The sequence below is a fragment of the Coenobita brevimanus genome, chromosome 44, assembly GCF_032717465.1.
Source record: "Coenobita brevimanus isolate Jiangsu-jjx chromosome 44, ASM3271746v2, whole genome shotgun sequence".
NCBI classification, from domain to species: domain Eukaryota; kingdom Metazoa; phylum Arthropoda; class Malacostraca; order Decapoda; family Coenobitidae; genus Coenobita; species Coenobita brevimanus.
In genome coordinates this window covers 46208165-46228911 of record NC_136997.1, presented here as the reverse complement: position 1 = coordinate 46228911, position 20747 = coordinate 46208165, and the positions used below count along the sequence as shown (strand labels likewise).

The 20747-nt window shown below is 44.5% G+C and overlaps 1 protein-coding gene across 1 annotated transcript in view; it reads left to right on the top strand.

Moving 5' to 3' along the window:
• The first annotated feature begins 13913 nt into the window (after window positions 1-13913).
• LOC145398178 (furin-like protease kpc-1) overlaps window positions 13914-20747 on the top strand; it is a 200035-nt gene continuing 193201 nt past the window's right edge. Inside the window, exon 1 of the mRNA XM_080271128.1 lies at window positions 13914-14329. Within this exon, the coding sequence (XP_080127254.1) occupies window positions 14114-14329 (216 nt within the window). The 5' untranslated portion in view covers window positions 13914-14113. The remainder of the gene's footprint in view (window positions 14330-20747) is intronic.

Below are 20747 nucleotides of genomic sequence, written 5' to 3'. Positions count from 1 at the left end.
GCGGTGTGATGGTGATCTGTGTGGTGGTGTGCGGTGTGATGTGGTGTGGTGGTGCAAGAAGCGTAGATATATGGTTTGGTGTGATGTTTGGTGTGATGTGGTGGTTTAGGAGGTAAAGATGTGGTGTGGTAGGAGGTAAAGATGTGTGGTGGAAAATCGTGGCAAGAATACAATATAAAATGTAATAATATTCATGGATTTAAAGTTCAAATATTCTTGATTTTCCCCAGACGATTTTATTCAGCTTAGGAGAGAGTTTTCGAGCTGGAGGGGTTAAAGAAAGAAAGAGAGAGGGTGAGAGAGAGAGAGAGAGAGAGAGAGAGGCCCTTCTTAAATAAAAATCGTCTAGTGGAAAAATAAAAATAAGTAAATAAATAAATAAATAAATAAATAAACTCACCTCACTCAAGGGGTCAGCCAGCGCTATGCCTTTATTGCTGTCTCGGCGAAGAGAAAAATAAAGAAAAAAAAAGAAAAAAAGAGGGAATGACGCGAGCTGGGAACTGGTCTTTGGTGCGTAGTTCGTCCCTTCAGTCCAAGTGGTCTCCCTCAGGCCGAATAAAATGGTCTGACTAGGAAAAAAATCGTCATGTCTGTTGTGAGAGGCGGACCAAAAAAGACCTGGGACGAAGGTACAGAGTGTGACCTCAGGGATAAGGGACTGAGTAGAGAGGATGCCAGAGATCGAGCAGCTGAGACAGACTTATGCAAGCAGATATTGGAGCCTTTATAAATATGATTAAAGCGTGATATATGTTGTTGGGTCTCTCTCTCTCTCTCTCTCTCTCTCTCTCTCTCTCTCTCTCTCTCTCGTTTTTGTGTCCTTGTGAATATACATTTAATAACTCATCAATGGCTACTTCAGTTTAAATAAAATTTTGCACACACACTGTTTGAAGGAGTGGGAAGAGGTGATTCAATTTTGGTGGAGGTCAGCCAAAGGTCAAGGTCACAAATCAAGGTCAGAGTTAGGGCGCTGGGTCTGTGTAATCCCTGACCATCTTGTCTATGGTCCTTTCACCTTAACTTGGCTCAAATTTTCATCATTTTTTAAGCTTATTTCTCGTTGCTCAGTGACAGAAAAATATGATGATACGGCTTTGCACTCTTTCCATAGCACTTCTTCGTGACCAGCATCGTATTTTAATGTTGATCTGTTGCAATTCGGTTTTCAAAGTGGAGAGAAGACAATTTTAGATCAAGTTAAAGTAAAAAGAGTATAGTTCTATTTTCTAACACGGCATCAATGACATTTATTTTTACGTTACCTGGTGTTTTCCTCTGATGAGTTAATTAGCCTCTACCTGGTGCTAATTAAAGGTGGATTGTATATCAGGGAAGGTGAGAGGAACGTCGAGGGGAGAGTTCCGAGAGGCAGACCTGAAAAAAAAGCTGGGACGAGGTTATAGCGTGTGACCTCAGGGATAAGGGACTGAATACGGAGGCTGCCAGAGATCAAGCAGCGTGGAGAGCGGCCATTAGGTGACCAAGGCCGACGCACGCAAGAATGTCGGAGGCTTTATAAATGATACAGCGATGCAATATGTCAGGGATGGGGTGCAAAATGTCAATAGTTTTTTCACACATCCGTACTGTAAACTGGGAAGTACTAAGTCAGTATTATTGGTGGCAGTGGAAGATTAGAGAGAGAGAGAGAGAGAGAGAGAGGAGGGGGGGGGAGTGACTGAGGGGAAGAATATGAGAACAGGTGACAAGTAAGGAGTGATAGAGAGGGGAGGAGGTGAGGGGAGGTGGAGAGAGAGAGAGAGAGAAAGAGAGAGAGAGAGAGAGAGAGAGAGAGAGTTAACCAGCTCTCAGTGTAAAGTTTTAAAAGTGGCGGGTGATGTTAAGGGATGGCCCGGGTGGATGAATGGATTTAGTCTGCCATTGATGCGTGTTTATTTATTTTTTTAAAGGTAGATAAAACAGAGGAAGGAAAAGCAAATTAAGTAAAAACAAGTAGATGTGTTTGGTTGGTAGGATTATGGTTGTAGGCTGTTTATCATCTCTTTTCATAGGTGTGTGTGTGTGTGTGTGTGTGTGTGTGTGTGTGTGTGTGTGTGTGTGTGTGTGTGTGTATTTATGTATGTATGTATGTTTGTATGTATGAATGTGTGTGTGTGTGTGTGTGTGTGTGTGTGTGTGTGTACATAACTGCGTACGGTGTATGAGAGGCACCTGAACTCATGACCTCTGCGTGTGTGTGGGGGGGGGAGGAAAGGGGAGGAAAGAAGGGAAAGGAGGGAAGGGAAGAGGGGGAGAGGGGAAGGGGAGGAGGGAAGCAGGAGGGAGTAGGTATGAGGAGGAGAAGGGAAGGAGAAGGAGGGGGAGGGATAAAGAAGGGAGAGAGTAGTGGAGCAGAGGGGGAAGAAGAGAAAGGGGGAGAGGAGAAGTAGAGGGGAGAATGGAGGAAGGGAGGAGAAGGAGAGGGGGGGAAAAGGAAGAAGGAAGGAAGAAGGGAGAGGGGAGAGAAGAGAGACAGAGTATGGAAGAGAGAGAGAGAGAGAGAGGGGGGGGGAATAAGGGGAGTCCCCGATGGAAGCCTTTGACGTCAACCAAGGCCGTTCAGGCGGGGGAAGATCAACCACCAGGATATTCTCTCTCTCTCTCTCTCTCTCTCTCTCTCTCTCTCTCTCTCTCTCTCTCTCTCTCTCTCTCATAATTTAACCCTTTCACCCCATCCCGCCTCTCCTAAGCTGAAATATAAATGTTTGGTACAAGCAAAAACACGAGTAAATTCACAAACACATGAAAGATACATAAAAATACATAAATAAATACAAAATACGTACTTGATGAGACTGATGGCTGCTACAGATACAGTTACGCATCAAAAATCATCTATTATTTCGCTTCTACTTCTCGCTTTCCTCTGCTGGCTAATATTCCTAAGCTGGGAGAGGCCTGGTAATATTTCTCCTACTTGTCACTTTCCTCTGCTTGCTAATATTCCTAAGCTGAGAGAGATTAGCAATATTTCTTCTCTGCTGGCTAATATTCCTAAACTGGGAGAGGCTTGGTAATATTTCTCCTCTCCTACTTGTCACTTTCCTCTGCTGGCTAATATTCCTAAGCTGGAGGGAGGCTTGGTGTGTTTCTCTGGCCATAGATGATTCTCTCTGATATGATGCGTCAGGGAGGAAAGTGATGGACATGTTGGTTTTCTCCCTAGCTCCTTTTCCTAAGCGATTTAGTTTGTTCATTACACCTTACTACCTCTCTGTTCCATAAATCCTTCCAATATCGTCGTACTGTACACATATACAAATTGATATTAACCAACCATACCCCAAAAATAAATCGCTAAGGAAGAGGTGTTAGGGAGCCTCCTTACCCGCCGAGAATATGGATCTAATTGGAGAGTAGACGCAGTAGAACAGTAGACTGGTAGATTAGCTTTTGTCCTTATCTGTGTTTTTTTTTTAAATTTATATAAAGTCGACTTGGTTAAACAGAAGATAAAAAAACTCGAATTGAAGAGGTTATGAGAGAGAGAGAGAGAGAGAGAGAGAGAGAGAGAGAGAGAGAGAGAGAGAGAGAGACGAAACACTAGGGGTATGGAGGGGGCAAAGGAAGGAAAGGGAAGAGATGAAAGGAGGAGAAGCAAAAGGAAGGAAGGGTAGGGGAGGAAGGAGGTGGAGGAGGGAAAAACGGAGAGAGAGGGGGAGCTGAGATAAAGTGAAGGAGAAAGGGGAGAGGGGGAAGGAGGGAAGGGAAAAAGGAAGGAGGGGTAGAGAAGGAAGGAAGTAGGAGGAGGGAGACGAAGGAAGAGGCAAGGAGACCCGGATCATGAAACTCAAATTGATAAAAAGGCCATACACTGATTTTACCTCCATTTCTTCCTCTGTCCACTTATACATAGAACGAGGCGAAAAAAATCATATATAATTTCCTTTTACATTTTCCGCTAAACACAAAAATAAAACGAAAAACTCAAAATTTCCCGTTTTCTGTTTGTTTATTTGCTTTCTTCCCAGTCTGTCAAAAGGCCAACGAAAAAGACTCAAAGGCCGGGTTTTAATAGAGCTGGAGTGGAGGAAGGATGGAGAGATAGGGAGGGAGTATGGAGGAAAGGTCAGTGTACTATGGGTGAGGGTGAGGGAGAGGGTGAGGATGGGAGGGAAGTAAAAAGAGGGTACGCTACAGAGATACGCCAACTTGGGGTAGATTAGGGTAGGGTAGGGTAGGGTAGGGTAGGATAGGGTAGGGTAGAGTAGGGTACGGTAAGGTTGGATAGGGTAGGATAGGGTAGGGTAGGGCAGAGTAGATTAGGGTAGGTTAGGGTAGATTCAGGGTACGATATTGTAACTGTACGTGTAGCAGGTATATACAGTGCGAGATCGAACCTTCTTCTTCGAGGGAGAGTGACAGCCAGATTTACCCCTTATCCAAGCTGGAGAAGTACGAAGAGAGGAGTGGGTGTGGGGAGAATGATGTACGTTTGTGTAGGGTAGGGTAGGGTATGGTAGGGTAGAATAGGGTAGGGAAGGGGAGGGGAGGGTAAGGTGGGGGAGGGTGGATGACAAAAATATGTTGGTTTATGACAAGAAACAGAAAATGCAGAGTAGGGTGTGTGTGTGTGTGTGTGTGTGTGTGTGTGTGTGTGTGTGTGTGTGTGTGTGTGTGAGAGAGAGAGAGAGAGAGAGAGAGAGAGAGAGAGAGAGAGAATCGCTATAAAGTGGATAAAAAGAATAAGATGAAATTGTAAAGGTGAGGAGTGAAGAAGAAGAGGGAGGAGGAGGAGGTGGTGGAGGAGGAGGAGGAAAGAGTAGGTAAGTAGTTGAGGGACGAGGAAGAGAGTGAGGGGGAGGAGAGTGGCGAGGTGAGGAGGAAGGAAGAATGTGAGGGAGTGGGAAGGAGGGAGGGAGAAGATAGGGAGGAGGAAGAAATGAGGAAGGAAGGGGAGGAGGGAAGGAGAAAATGAGGAGGAGGAAGAGAAAGGAGAGAAGAGGAGAAGGGATGGGAAGGGGTGAGGAAAAGGGGGTGGGGGGGTACCCATCCCCTCCCTTACCCCAGTTAGTGTAGCAACAGATTACCAAAAATACACACACACACACACACACACACACACACACACACACACACACACACACACACACACTGCACGATAAAAAACAATGGATAAAGCAAGTAATAATAATAATAATAATAATAATAATAACAACAGGTTCACCAACAATCATATATATACCTCAAAAGTGAAAATTCAAAGACAAATTCATGGCTTTAAAGTAACATCGTATTTATTCTGAGAACTGGAGATGGTAAAGGAATTATGGCCGAGAGTGTCATAAAAAAAAACCCACATCTTATTGCCTGTAAAAGGAGCATTAAAAATAAATAATGTAATAAATAAGGGAGTCAATAGAGTACTCAGATAAACACAGTCTTAAATAATAAACACAAATTAAGGGATAAAAACGATGTATTAAAAGAATGAATAAACATGTAAACAAAAACGAGTCACTAAAAGCAAATCCTACTCGATCGTAAAAATAAAATTAATAAAAAAAGAAGAAAAATGGTGACAGGAAAACCGGTCTCTGCAAAAAAATATATTAAAACGAAAAATAAAACTAAAGAGAAAACGAAAAAAGTGTATAAAAAGAAAACGTAAATATAATAGGGGTGACTAAAGGGAGTACCAGAGGAAGATCATGTCCAGTTCATCCCTGCCTTATACGCAAGATGGTAATTCCCCCGCCTGCGAGTTATTTCTCTCTCTCTCTCTCTCTCTCTCTCTCTCTCTCTCGTCCTCCGGTAGCTAGAATAAAATAAAATAAAGAAGTTATCGAATTTTCCAAGCACCAGATACAAGAAATTTATCCCGTCAGCTGAAAAAAAAATCTAAAGGTAAAAAATAGTAGTAGTAGTAGTAGCAGTAGTAGCAGTAGTAGTAGTAGTAGTAGTAATAATAATAATAATAATAATAATAATAAAACTTAGGACGCGTGTGCCTCTCGCTGCCATACTTCATGTCACCAGGAAATGACCTTTCTCACATGACACACCTCCCTGGACCCCTCCTCTCTCTCTCTCTCTCTCTCTCTCTCTGGTTTTCCCTCCCCCTCCCTTCTCCCCTCTTTCATTCCTCCTCATTCATCCTTTCTCTCTCTGCCTCTCCCCCTCCCACCATTTTTCCTTCCCTCCTTCTCCATTCCTCGTATCCTCTTCCTTTCTTCCTTTCCTCCTTTCTTCATCCCCCTCCTCATCCTTCCTTCCTGCCTCCATCCTCCTTCCCTCCTCCTTCTCATACCTCTTCTCTTCTTGTCTTTTCCAGTGTAGTTTTTTTTTTTTTCTCTCTCTCTCTCTCTCTCTCTCTTGATAACCTCTCCTAATCACCTCCGAGTTAATAGGTAGCCCCATAAAATAAAATAAGGAGAGAGAGAGAGAGCGGGGGAAATGGGGAGAGAGAGGCGAGGGAAGGGGAGAGAGAGAGAAAAATGGAGAGAGGGGGATGGAGAGAGGTAAGAGGAAAAGACAAGGAGAGAGAGAGAGAGAGAGAGAGAGGAATGGAGAGGTATAAACTAAGCCCTAAGCACTCAAAGCAAATAATTTCCCTCTGAAACAGACAGACATAGTTTAGTCTAGGTTACCCTCAAAGGAAAACGGGATGATGTTTCCTTCTGCTCTTACTTCCGCCTCGTGCTAAAGATGGACGCCTTCATGCGGTGGCACTGACATGACAGGGCGGTGGAGCTGCCTGGGTGTACAAACGTCCCTTAGCTACATCCCTACTACTACTGCTACTACTACTGCTGCTACTATTGTTATTGTTATTATTATTATTATTATTATTATTATTATTACTACTACTACTAGTACTACCACTACTAATATTACTACCACTGCTGCTGCTGCTACTACTACTACTACTACTACTACTACTTCTACTGCTACTACTACTACCACTACTACTACTACCCCTACCTTGCATCTTTGCCGTCTTTTTGCAGCTTATTTCACGTAGCTCAGTGGCAGAAAACGACGATGCTCCTGCTCTACATCCATTCCAAAGCACTTCTTCATGACTAGCAGCATATTGTAGCGTCAATCCGTTGTCCTAAGTCAATATTGAAGACGGAGAGATTGCAAATTTTAGGCCAAGTTTGAGCAAAAGGAGTATAGTTCTGTCTGCAATGTAGCACGATGTTGCAGGGAGGTCAAAAGAAAAATCAATTAATCCCATTTTGCCCATCAGTGAAGAAGAGAGACAGGATCGCGGTAAAATCAGACTAACCCAGTCCCGTCGGATGATATTGCACGATTTGGCAGGGAATCAACAGAGTAATCAGCTGCCTTTTAACGTTCACTGATCCACGAATGTGTTATTGCAGGAGCAGCTTCCGGCCGTGTTTACCTGTGCATCAAACCCGCTTATGCTCTCAGACGCGATTTTGTGTGTGTGTGTGTGTGTGTGTGTGTGTGTGTGTGTGTGTGTGTGTGTGTGTGTGTTTTCGGGAACATGAGAGAGACTGAGGCGTTAATGTTGGGATTAGGATGGGTGGATGTGGTGTTGGTTGAGATGGATGGCTGGATGGCTGGATGGATGGATGGTTGGATGGGTAGATGGGTAGGTAGGTGGGTGGATGGATGGATGGGTGGGTGAATGGGTAGGTAGGTTGGGTGGATGGATGGATGGATGGATGGTAGGTTGGATGGATGGATGGTTGATTGGGTGGATGGGTGGATGACGATGGTGGTGATGATGGTGATGGATGGTTGGTTTGGTAGATGGATAGGTGGATGGATGGATGGTTGGATGGATGATAGGTTGGGTGGATGGATGGATGGATGGTAGGATGGATGGATGGATGGATGGATGGTAGGATGGATGGATGGATGGTTGATTGGGTGGATGGGTGGATGACGATGGTGGTGGTGAATGGTTGGTTGGCTGGGTGGGTAGGTAGGTGAGTGGATGGATGGATGGATGGATGGTTGGGTGGATGGATGTTTGAAAGGATGATTTACAGCAGTCCCTACCGTGTTTACCTCAGCATTAAAAGCTAACTCAAACCCTAACACGCTCCCAGTTGCGATTTATTTTTTTTCGTGTTTTCGTTTCATTCACTAACATCAGAGAGGCTGCGAGCTTCAAACGAAGTGGGAAGGGCGTTGATGTGGGATTACGATGGCTTGTGGTGGTGGTTGTGGTGGTGGTGGTGGTGGTTGTGGTTGTAGTGGTGGGGGGATTGGTTGGGTGATGATGGTGGCTGTGGTGATGGTTGCGGTGGTGCTGGTTCTGATGGTGGTAGTGGTTGTGATGGTTGTGTGACTGCGTGGGTGATGACGTTAGATAGCTAGAGAGAGAGAGAGAGAGAGAGAGAGAGAGAGGATTTAGAAAGCTGTGATGAAATGCAGGGAAGAAGAAGCTGGTAAGAGGAGATTGTGCATCAAGTAAATTGACATGTAGACGAGGGGAAGGGGGGAGGGATTAACGCCCCCTTCTCTACCCCCTTTCCTCCCTGCCCCCCAGATCCCCCTCCCCCCCTCCTGACCTGTGTCTCTTCCTCCCTTTCCTTCCTTGTATCTATCTCCCTCCTCCCCTATCTATTTCCTCCCCTCTCAATGTTTCTCTTGCCTCCCTCTTCTTCTCCCCTCCCTCCCTCTCTTTCTCCCCTTTCTATCTGTCTCCCTACTGCTTCCCTCCCCCTCTATCTTTCCCTCCCTTCCCTCCCCTCTCCCACCACTCCCCTGTCTCCCCTCCTTCCTTTCCTCTATCTTCTCCCCTCTCCTCTCCTTCTCTCCATTTCTCTCTGCCTCTCCCTAACCCCCCTCTCTCTTTCCCCACTCTTCTCTCTCTCTCTCTCTCTCTCTCTCTCTCTCTCTCTCTCCAGGCTTAGTGGCTCTGTCAAAGTAGGCTTAATCGGGAGCATTGCAAGACTAAGCACGGCTGATTGCTTTAATGATCTTACCTCTCATGTCACTGATAGATAGATAAACAACCAAGCCAGATAGATAAACAACCAAGCCAACTATCCATCCAGCATGTCTATCTATCTATGTCTATCTATCTATCCATCCAGCATCTGTCTATCTATCTACGTCTATCTGTCTATCCATCCATGCAGGTAAGCTAAATGGAAGTGATGGATTAACATGAGAAGGGAGGATCTAGTTAGCAAGGAAAGTTGGATGTGTGTGTGTGTGTGTGTGTGTGTGTGTGTGTGTGTGTGTGTGTGTGTGTGTGTGTGTGTGTGTGTTGTGTGTGTCCCTGTACGTGGTTTGGCCTTGATCTTTGTTCGTGTCTGCGTCCTTGGCTAAAAATATAAACAGATCAGTTGTGTCAGTGTCTTGCCTTGCTTCTGCCTGCGTTTTTTTTTTTTTTTTTTTTTTATGTGTCCGACTCTGGGCATAGGCTTCACAGCCTGCTATCAAGGCCCAGCAGTGCTCCTACATACCATACACCTCTACATGTCACCACTTCGGCGCTAACACCCACCGTCCATATTGAATACATGCTAGGGCTGTCTCATGCAGGACTGGTGTATTGGTATTAGCAGGGGTATTTTTACGACATGTCGGCGGGTCTTCTGGTAGATCAGTAAAGCTTGATTTAATCAAATTCAAATCCTTAAACTGTTCCCTGCCCCAGCCGGGATTCGAACCTGGGTCCGTCAGGACTGCAGGCCACCTCTCTACCGATTGAGCGTAAGTCACTATGTCTGATGGTGTGGATGTGAGGCTGTGTTACCATATATATTTTTTTTAATAGCCTCTGGGATCACACACACACACACACACACACACACACACACACACACACACACACACACACACACAGGTATACAGACTCATATCACTCACACTCAACACATACAATCACACACACACTAATATTTGTCAATGTGTGTGTGTGTGTGTGTGTGTGTGTGTGTGTGTGTATACTTGCTTCCTAGGTCCAAAAGGTCAAGATCATTCTCCTTTCACTGCACTTGAACTTGAGTTGGTGTGTGTGTGTGTGTGTGTGTGTGTGTGTGTGTGTGTGTGTGTGTGTGTGTGTGTGTGTTTGGTGGGTTCGTTCTTTCCATCCCAAACTCCACTCAGTCAGATCACCATCCTTTCCTCACTCCCTCACCCATTTCATTATTTCAAAGCATCAGACAAGCAATATCATCTAGCCTCTTAGTGTGTGTGTGTGTGTGTGTGTGTGTGTGTGTGTGTGTGTGTGTGTTTATGTATGTATGAATGTATCGCAGTATGCTTTTCCAATGTGTGTGTGTGTGTGTGTGTGTGTGTGTGTGTGTGTGTGTGTGTGTGTGTATCGCAGTATGTTTTTCCAATGTGTGTGTGTGTGTGTGTGTGTGTGTGTGTATCGCAGTATGTTTTTCCAATGTGTGTGTGTGTGTGTGTGTGTGTGTGTGTGTGTGTGTGTGTTTATGTATGTATGAATGTATCGCAGTATGTTTTTCCAATGTGTGTGTGTGTGTGTGTGTGTGTGTGTGTGTGTGTGTGTGTGTGTAAAGAAAACATAATTCTAGTTTCATGACTACGAATGACTTAGAGTTTGTAGAGACTTTGAACTGTACAGGGTATATACACTGCTTATTAACCCCATCACTGCTATACCCTTTCTATTCCAACTTGGCTGAAAATTGCCATCTCTCCATCTTGAATACTGAGCTATGACAAGAAATTAGGATTACGGTATGATGCTAATAACGAAGAAGTGTTAAGGGAAGAATATCGTGATTGGTACAAGAACATGATGCTAGTAACGAAGAAGTGTTTGGGAAAGCATGTGGCGATTAGTACAAGAATATGATGCTAGTAACGAAGAAGTGTTGGGGAAGGCATGTGGCGATTAGTACAAGAATATGATGCTAGTAACGAAGAAGTGTTAAGGAAAGATTATCGTGATTAGTACAAGAACATGATGCTAGTAACGAAGAAGTGTTGGGGAAAGCTTGTGAGGATTTGTACTGCGATATGATGCTAATAACGAAGAAGTGCTACGGAAAGGATGTACAGCCGTAGCACTATTTCCGCCACTGAGCTACGTGAAATAAGCTGCAAAAGGACGAAAACCTGGGCCAGTTTTAGGTGAACGGAGTATGGTGTCAATATCACCATAGATGGGAAGAAGGCAATTTTTAGCCAGTTTAGAATGAGAAGAGTATAGGAATGATGTGTTGACGGCAATTTTAGGCCAATTTAGTGTGAACAGACTATAGGAATGATGTTGTGGTAATCTTAAATCAATTTGGAGTGACGAGAGTATAGGAATGGTGTGTTGAGGCGAATTTTAGGCAAGTATAGAGTGGAAATAATATAAGCGTGTTGTGCTGAAGCAATTTTAGGCCAGCTTAGAGTGAGTAGAGTATAGGAGCGTTGTGTTGGGGGTTCGTGGGATTGAAAGTGAGAGTTGAAGGTTGGTGTTATCTGTCTTGTGACGTCATCATCTTCGTGGTTTCTCACAAGGTAAAGGAAAACGAACAGTCACGCCAAACTCTCTCTCTCTCTCTCTCTCTCTCTCTCTCTCTCTCTCTCTCTCTCTCACTCGTGTGTGTAATCACCTGTTACAACACTGTCACATGAGAGGACTGATAACGAAGCTTTTCTTGATTACGCAGTTTATACAGGTGTAGGTAGAAGCAGCGTAAATGGTAACAGTAATAGTAGTAGTAATAATAATAATAATAATAATAATAATAAAGTGCGACCTCCACGAGAAATTCCCATAACCCTGAATAAAAAAGTTTGGAAATAAAACGTAATTAGGCCTTCAAAATCGCATAAAATTAATACTGATAATATTTTTGAGGGTGGAAAGCTACGGTGGTCATTTTCGAATACCGGTAATAACTGAAATTGTCCTGAGAGAGAGAGAGAGAGAGAGAGAGAGAGAGAAAGAAAATCAGGCAGAATAAACCGTACTCGTATACCCACCTTCTGTGTCTCCGGAGCTACTGAAAAAATCCCCCAGATAATCTAGATTCTACATTTGACGAGTGAAATATAGTTTCCACATTCCACCACCTGAATTAATTTAAAACTATTTATATACTGCCACTGAAGCTTTACGGTTTTGATGGTTATGTGTGCTCTTATCATTAACTTTTTGTGTTGGGTGTTTAGCATATCGATGTTCTCCCGTATGCCGTGTAAACAATAGCAATAAGATTTCCTTCAACGAGCAGCAGCAACCCTCTTGGATCATATAGTCTTACGCCGTGAGAGTATAATCCCTCAGTTTACATTAATTAACCGTTTATCAGATGTGAAATTTCCCATACGTGCATCTACAATTTATTTATACCCTTACCTGTTCACTAATTCTGCATCCAGTGAGAAAATACAGCAAACATTTATGTAAAAGAAATTGTGTATCGTCAATCTGGCAACTCGAACATTATGGCTGCCATGCTGAACCGGAATATTGACACTATGGCTGTGTTTTTCATATTTTTTGCCATTTGATACCTAAAAATTGCTATGTTTAGTGTGCTTAACATATTAATTCATGGTTACTGCATATAACTACATAGGTTTAGAAGCTGAATATGTTGCAATGTCGTAAGAGCAGTAGAAAATGAAACTGAATCATTATCGTGCACTTGAATTAACTCGCGACATTCGACTGCAATGTTTTGATTGTAATTTAAATGGCAGTAAGGCACACTCGAACGCTCTTTAAACCCATTCAAACGTATCCTTTTAATCACCACGCCTCTGCTGTTCCCCTAGATCGCGACAAATGCCCTACTTTCTTACTGAATTAAAGTGTATTTTATTTGCAGTATTTGAATGATACGTAGATTGAAAAATATCCTTTAGAGTTTAGAATGTTACTGTAACGAATTTTGTTGATATTAAGTAAGCTGTTGCCTCCCAGGTTTATCTGAAACGTGAACCTAGAGGAGTGCAGGCTTAAGTTGCCTTCCAGCAGTCCACCATCCTCTTTTCGCGGGATAGGGAGGTGGTTGATTGACGTTTGAATATACTAGGTAGTGGAGCCACCCTGTCGTATCGGAGCCACCACACGAAGGCGCTCCTCCAGAACCAAACAGGTAAAGGTAACATACAAGTGAGTATTAAAGTGTGATATATAAACTGAATCGCTGGTGAAAAGGCACTACGACGTCTTATATATCATACTTCGTTTTCCTTAACTTGGCCGTCATTTTCGTCCTTTTGTTGCTTATTCCCCATAGTTCAATGGCAGAACAAAACAACATTGTGGCCTTTCCCATAGCACTACTTCGTGACTAGCATCATATTTTTGCATCAGTCTCTTGTGCAGTATTCAAGAGGGAGAGATGGGACAGTTTAGACCGAGTTCAAGTGAAGAGAGTATACATAATTGATTGCCGTGTTAGCATTTCCCTTGTAAGTATTGATCCGTGTTGTGATATACCCAGACAAAAGGCTTCCTCGATGCCTCCGTTGTTCATTTTAGTGTTCCGTACCTGGAGTGAATAATTGATGACGATGCTGCGCCGATCTTTCATTCATTCATGGAGTTGAGAGGAAAATCGATGGGGGTATTGATTGCGCCAGGTTTTCGCCGTGACCTCGCCGTCTCGCGTGACCAAACACCCTTCATTTCACGGAATCAGTGGAGGGGGATAAACGATGAAGTACGTAAGAGCCATAAAACGGACTGGAAAATAAGGATGAGCGCTGGGGTGTTTGTTTTTGTTGTTGCGACCGTGGGTTCGAGACGTGAGCTTGGTGATCCCAGTAGACTGCAGGCTTTACTCGCCCTTATGCAGTCCACCGTCCTCCTTTCGGGGAGTAGGGAGGTAGTTAAGGGATGGTTTTATAAATATATTGCCGGGGTTTAGGCGGTAAATGGTTTGAAGGGAGGTATTAGTTCGCATCCCTGCCGCCAGGGGATGAAGTGGCTGGGAATTGTGTGCTCCAGGCTCAGTGTGGATCTGGCTGTGAAAGTGGGAGGTTGTTCCGCTCCGTCTCCGCGTGCCCTCAAAGTTTACCCACAACAATGCCACAAACCTACAGGGAGACGATCTGAGAAAAATCACAAGCTTGGGGGAAATTACCGACGCACCGTATCACCCCTGCGTGCATATCCCACAGTGCCCTGCGCTAGTTCAAAATAATTTTTCCTTTCCCGGGTGTTTTTTGGGGGAAGAATCGGGGAAAAAATATGTGTACAAAGCCTCATCCACCCAGCATGTCGTGCAGCCAGCGGGGTCGGACCAGAGTCGGGGTGTGGTGGAGTGGTGTGGTGGTGATGATGGTGATAGTGGTGGTGAAGGCGGAGGAGGGGCACTACACACACGAATGGGCAATGCAGATCGAGGGGGGAGATGTAGCTGCTCAAGATATCGCCTCCAGACACGATTTCGACGTCGTAACTAAGGTGAGGAGAAACAGTCGTAAGGAAATCTTAGGAATAAATTGCCTTGTAAGCAAATCCTTGGAATAAATTGCCTTGAATTACTTAGAGAAAAATGTTAGATACTAGATGCTTATTGTAAAGATAGAATTCGTGTGAGACTTGAAAGGGGTTACGAAAGTTTGAAGATTTTAAGAAGGTAAGGAGAAATCTTAAGAAGCTGCAGAAGATAATATATTTTACTATTTTAAGTGAGGAGCTATGCGGGATTCGTTAAGGAAAAAATTAAGTTCGTGGGGGTTTCATAGAGGTCACGAAAATTTGAAGATTTTAGTAACAGGAATAAACATCTTAAGAAACTTCGTAAGATAATATTCGTTTAAGTAAGGAAAAGGAAGATGTGAGATGCATAAAGGTGAGATAAAATTCGTGGTTTCATAAAAGTTACGAAAGTTTGAATATTTTAGTAAGGTAAGCTGAGCCATCTTGAGAGACTTCGTAAGATAATTTTAGTTTAGGTAAAAGAAAGATAAGGAAGAGGAAGTTGTGAGATGCAAAAAGAAGAGGTCAAATTCGTGAGGAGTTTCAAGAGGTCACGAAAGGTTGAAGACGAATTTAGTATGATAAGGATAAACATCTTAATAAAGTTCGTAAGATAGTTATAGTTGAAAGAAAAATAATCTTAAGGATGGGATGCAGAATGAAGGTGGCATTCGTGAGGGCCTGAGATGATTTCGAAGGAGTTACGAAAATATAGATACTATATTCAATCCTCTGTGTCACAAGATGGTAGATTTTTACTCTATCTATTGCCCGACGCCTTAATCCCTTATACGAGGTGGCCACAAACAAATCGCCTCCACGTCACCCTGTCCCCCGTCATTTCACTACCCCCTGCTCCCAATTCACACCCCCTGCTCCCAGTTCACACCCCCTGCTCCCAGTTCACACCCCCCTCTCATATACATCTCCACTCCATCCCTCCATCTCATCCTTGGCCTTCCTCTCCCTCTTTCCCCCTCCACCTCACATACACTCTCCTCGTCAGTCTCTCACTCTCCATCCTCTCCACATGTCAATATTTAAAGCAAGATACTGGGTTCGTTAGGGGAAGGGAAACTGAATTCGTGAGTGTCAGATGTTACGAAAATTTGAAAACATGATATTACGAAAGAGTGGAGAGATATGATAAAAATTCGTACTATCTCTAATTTAATACATATATTTTACGAAATGCTTAGTAAAGAGAGATGTCACGAAGGAAAATTGGAATTCGTGAGGGCTTGGGTCACGAAAGATAAGGGACAGCGTAAGAAAGATAAATGAAAGTTGTAGTAGTAGTAGTAGCAGTAGTGGTAGCAGTGTAAGTGGTAGTATCGTAGTTGTTGGTATAATAATAGTAGTAGTAGTAGTAGTAATAGTAGTAGTAGTAGTAGTGTAAGTAGTAGTACCGTAGTTGTTGTTGGTATAGTAGTAGTAGTAGTAGTAGTAGTTGGTGTTGTAATAGTAAAAGTAGTAGTAGTTGATGTTGTAATAGTAGTAGTAGTAGTAATGTAAGCAGTAGTACCGTAGTTGTAGGTATAATAGTAGTAGTAGTAGTTGGTGTTGTAATAGTAAAAGTACCTGTAGTAGTAGAAGTAGTTGATGTTGTAATAGTAGTAGTAATAGTAGTAGTAGTTGCCCCAGTCTTGCAGTCCACCATCTTCCTTTCGGGGGATAGGGAGGGAACTGAGGGATGTTTGTATAACCAGGCAATTCCACCGCTCCGCTATGTGGGTGCCACCACGTGAAGGCGTCCCTCCCTAGCACCGTGAGAGGGAGGGAGAGAGAGAGAGAGAGAGAGAGAGAGAGAGAGAGAGAGAGAGAGAGGCGCGGAGTTCGTTAAGGGAATTTGGAAGTAGGGGCACAAAAGTTTTAAGATGTACCGAGAGAGAGAGAGAGAGAGAGAGAGAGAGAGAGAGAGAGAGAGAGGCCTACGCGTGGTGGCACAGATATGACTTAGCATCTCTCTCGCCCAATACAAGCATCCCTCACATCCCTCCCTATCCCCCGAAAGGACGATGGCTGATCTATCTACAGTATGGATCTGTTTATTTGTTTATATTTTGCAGGATATTAAACCAGTGTTGCCTGTTTCGTCCTGTTGATTTTGTGGGCACAGTGTGAGAAGTTTAATCAGTTCAAGTTCGTAGTTGGAGAGAGAGAGAGAGAGAGAGAGAGAGATGCGGTATGGAAGATGCGAAGAGAGGATGGTGGAGGGAAAGAAGGGAGGAGTAAGATTTGATGGAGGGATGGGAGAGGACGGAAGAAAGAGGGAGGAGGGAGTTATAAGGAAAGAGGGAGGGAAGAAGGATAATAAGATGGAGGGAGGAGGAAGATATGAAGGAAAATGAGAGGATGGAGGGAGGAAGATATGATGGAGGAGGGAGGGAAGGAAGGAGGAGCCAGAGGGTGGGAGTAGCCCAAGGGGAAGATTAGGGAAGGTTGTGTACCTCGCCCTCTCACCTTCTCTCTCTCTCTCTCCTGCCGGTTTAGCTGGAGGGTTTGGTGGGTGGGGGAGAGCCAGCATTTGTACTATCCTTGTCAAATTCTAGTAGGATCTGTCTCGCATGGACCAGCTGACCCACTGCAGTTATCTTTCATGTTCTTTTCTCTCTCTCTCTCTCTCTCTCCCTCCTTCCTTCTCCTTCTCCAACTCTCCATCCCTTCCTTCATTCCTCCCTCCCTTCCTTTCTTCATCCTACCTTTTCCCTCCCATCCTGATCCTTCCTCCACATATTTCTACTCTCCTCCTCCTCCTTTTCCTCCTCCTTTTCCTCCTCCTCCTCCTTTTCCTCCTCCTCCTCCTTTTCCTCCTCCTCCTCCTTTTCCTCCTCCTCCTCCTCCTTTCCCTCCCTCCTCTTTCCCTCCATCCCTTCCTCCCTTCAGGCCAAAGTTGCTCGTTTTCCATCATTGTCTTCCCTTCCTCCACTCTCTCTCTCTCTCTCTCTCTCTCTCTCTCTCTCTCGCTCTCAGTTTCCTCCATTTTTTCCTTCTCAAACCTTGGACTTTTTTTTCTTTCTTTTTTTTTCTCATGTTCACCTCTCTTGATCTCTCTCCCTTGTACTCCACCCACTCTCTCTCTCTCTCTCTCTCTCTCGTGTTCATCTTTCCCCTCCACCCTCTCTGTTTTTTTTTTTCCCTCTACCTTTCCTCTCCCTCTTCCCTCGTCTTCCCTTCTTTCTCCTTATCTCCCTCCATCTTTACTTCCTCCTCCCTCCATCTCGCTCCTCCTCTCTTTTTCTCTCTTTCCTCCTCTCTCTCTCTTTCCCTTCCTTCATCCATTTTCTTTCCTCTTCCTTCCTTCTCTGTTCTTCCTTCTCACCTTCGTCTCTTCTTCCTCCTCCCTTTCACTTTCCCTTCCTCCTCTCCGTCTTTCCTTCCTCCATCATTCCTTCTTCCTCTCCTTCCTCATTCCTTCCTCCTGTCTTTCTGTTTCCCCTCTCCATCGCCTTTCTTCCAATTCCGTCCTTCCTCCTCCTTCGCTCTCACCCCTTTTTAATTTTTCTCCCTCCTCCCCTTCATTTTTCCTTCCCCCTCTCCTTCATTTTTCCTCCCTCCTCCCCTTCATTTTTCCTTTTCCCTCTCCTTCATTTTTCCTCCTTCCTCCCCTTCATTTTTCCTTTCCCCTCTCCTTCATTTTTCCTTTCCCCTCTCCTTCATTTTTCCTCCTTCCTCCCCTTCATTTTTCCTTTTCCCTCTCCTTCATTTTTCCTCCTTCCTCCCCTTCATTTTTCCTTCCTCCTTTCCTTCATTTTACTTCCTCCTTTCCTTCATTTTTCCTCCCTCCTCCCCTTCATTTTTCCTCCCTCCTCCCCTTCATTTTTCCTTCCTCCTCTCCCTCATCGTTCCTTCCTCTTTTCCATCGTTTTCCTTCCTCCTTTCCATCTTTCCTTCCTCTTTTTCTTCATTTTTCCTTCCTCTTCTTCATCTTTCCTTCTTCCTTTCCTTCATCTTTCCTCCGCCCTTCCCTCCCCTCCCCAAGGCCCTCTCCACCCTGACAGTTTGACCCGTGAGGCAAAGTTCACGAAGCTACGAAACCACCCCTACCCCACCCCCTTCCCCCCCTCCCCATTCCCCCACCCCCTTCCCCCTCCCCTTTCCCCTTCCTCTTCCCTCCTTCCATGTCATTTTACCCCCTCCTCCCTCCTCTTTCCCCTTGTTTCCTTCTCTTTTTTCCCTTTCCTTTTCCTCTCCTCCATGTCCTAGCTTTTCACCTCTTCTTTCCCTCCTCCTTCCTTCCTGTCTTTTCCTCTTCTCCCCTTCGTCCTTGCCTTTCCTCCCCTCCTCTCCGTCTCCCCTGCCTTTTTATCCTTGTCTTTAGCTGATAAAATAGCCACGAAAGGATCAACATTTGTTTTGCTGTTTGCTTTCATTTCTTCTTCCCGCTTCCCTCTCTCCATCCTTTCCCCTCTTTCCCTCCCCCTCCCCATTCACCCATCCTTCTCCCCACTCCATCCCGACTCCGTTCTCTCTCCTTCTCTTTCCCTTCCCCTCTCCATTCATAACCTTCACCCTTCCCATTCGGCTACCCACTCTCCTCTCCATTTCCCTCTTCTCCCCTCTCCACTTCCCTCTTCTCCCCTCTCCACTTCCCTCTTCTCCCCTCTCCACTTCCCTCTTCTCCCCTCTCCACTTCCCTCTTCTCCTCTCTCCACTTCCCTCTTCTCCCCTCTCCACTTCCCTCTTCTCACCCCTCCACTTCCCTCTTCTCTCGTCTGCACTTCCCTCTTCTCCCCTCTCCACTTCCCTCTTCTCCCCTCTCCACTTCCCTCTCCTCTCCTCTCCAATTCCCTTTTCTCTCTCCATTTCCCTCTTCTCCCCTCTCCACTTCCTTCTTCTCTCCCTCCTCCCTTCCCCTCTCCTCTCCCTCCCCCTCTCCTCCCCCTCTCCGCTCTACCGTTATCTCCAATTTTCCGTTCCGCCATCTTCATCCACTGTCTCCACCGTTACTTTGTTTTATATTATTTTTAGTATTGTTTTCATTCGTCTTCCTTTATTCTTGTCTGCTTCTCACCATTTTATTAGGGCTACTGTCTCTCTTCTTTCCTTCCTCCTTTCCTTTATTTTCCTTCCTCCTCTCCTTTATTTTCCTTCCTCCTCTCCTTTATTTTCCTTCCTCCTCTCCTTTATTTTCCTTCCTCCTCTCCTTTATTTTCCTTCCTCCTCTCCTTTATTTTCCTTCCTCCTCCTCCTTTATTTTCCTTCCTCCTCTCCTTTATTTTCCTTCCTCCTCTCCTTTATTTTCCTTCCTCCTCTCCTTTATTTTCCTTCCTCCTCTCCTTTATTTTCCTTCCTCCTCCTCCTTTATTTTCCTTCCTCCTCTCCTTTATTTTTCCTTCCTCCTCCTCCTTTATTTTCCTTCCTCCTCTCCTTTATTTTCCTTCCTCCTCTCCTTTATTTTCCTTCCTCCTCTCCTTTATTTTCCTTCCTCCTCTCCTTTATTTTCCTTCCTCCTCTCCTTTATTTTCCTTCCTCCTCTCCTTTATTTTCCTTCCTCCTCTCCTTTATTTTCCTTCCTCCTCTCCTTTATTTTCCTTCCTCCTCTCCTTTATTTTTCCTTCCTCTCCTCCCACATCTTTCCCTCCTTTCCTTTGTTTTTCCTTCTTCCTCTCCTTCACCTTCCCTTCCATTCCTTTGTCTTTCTTTCCTCCTCTCTGTCATCTTTCCTTCCTCTCCGTCATCTTTCGTTCCTGCCCTACATCATCTTTCCTTCCTCCTCTCCTTCATCTTTCCCTCCTCCTCTTCTATTCCTTTCCTTCTTCCTCCTTCGTCTTTTCTTCCTCCTCTTCTTCATGTTTCCTTCGTCTCCTTTGCCTTTCCTTCCTCCTTCTTTGTCTTTCCTTGCTCCTCACCATCATCTTTCTCTCCTTTCCTTCGTCTTTCCTTCCTCCTCTCCTTCATCTCTCCTCCTCCTCCGTCTTTCCTTCCTCCTCTCCTTCATCTCTCCTCCTCCTCCGTCTTTCCTTCCTCCTCTCCTTCATCTCTCCTCCTCCTCCGCCTTTCCTTCCTCCATCATTCCGACCTCTGCTGCCTCATTCACCGTAGTCTGCAGTTACCATGATTTATGTAATGTTCCTTCACTTCGATGTAATTGTAGTGTTATAGTACGTTCTTTTCCCTCTTATTAACCTGTTCAGTGACACTCTGTTATTTTGGCAAGCAAGTTCTGTGTTCAGTTATGTGTCCTACTGTTCTGTGTTATGTGTTCTGTTCTTATTAACCCCTGTTCCACTGTTATTTTAGTGATTGTATTGCAGCTCCGGTATCGTGCTTCCCTTGTGATTTTTACGCAATTCCTGGTCTACGCATGTGTTTTATTTTACGCGTTTTCCGTTGTTATTACGCAGTGCCTGTTATACCTGTTATTTCGTTCCATAATTACGCAGGTACTGTATGGCGG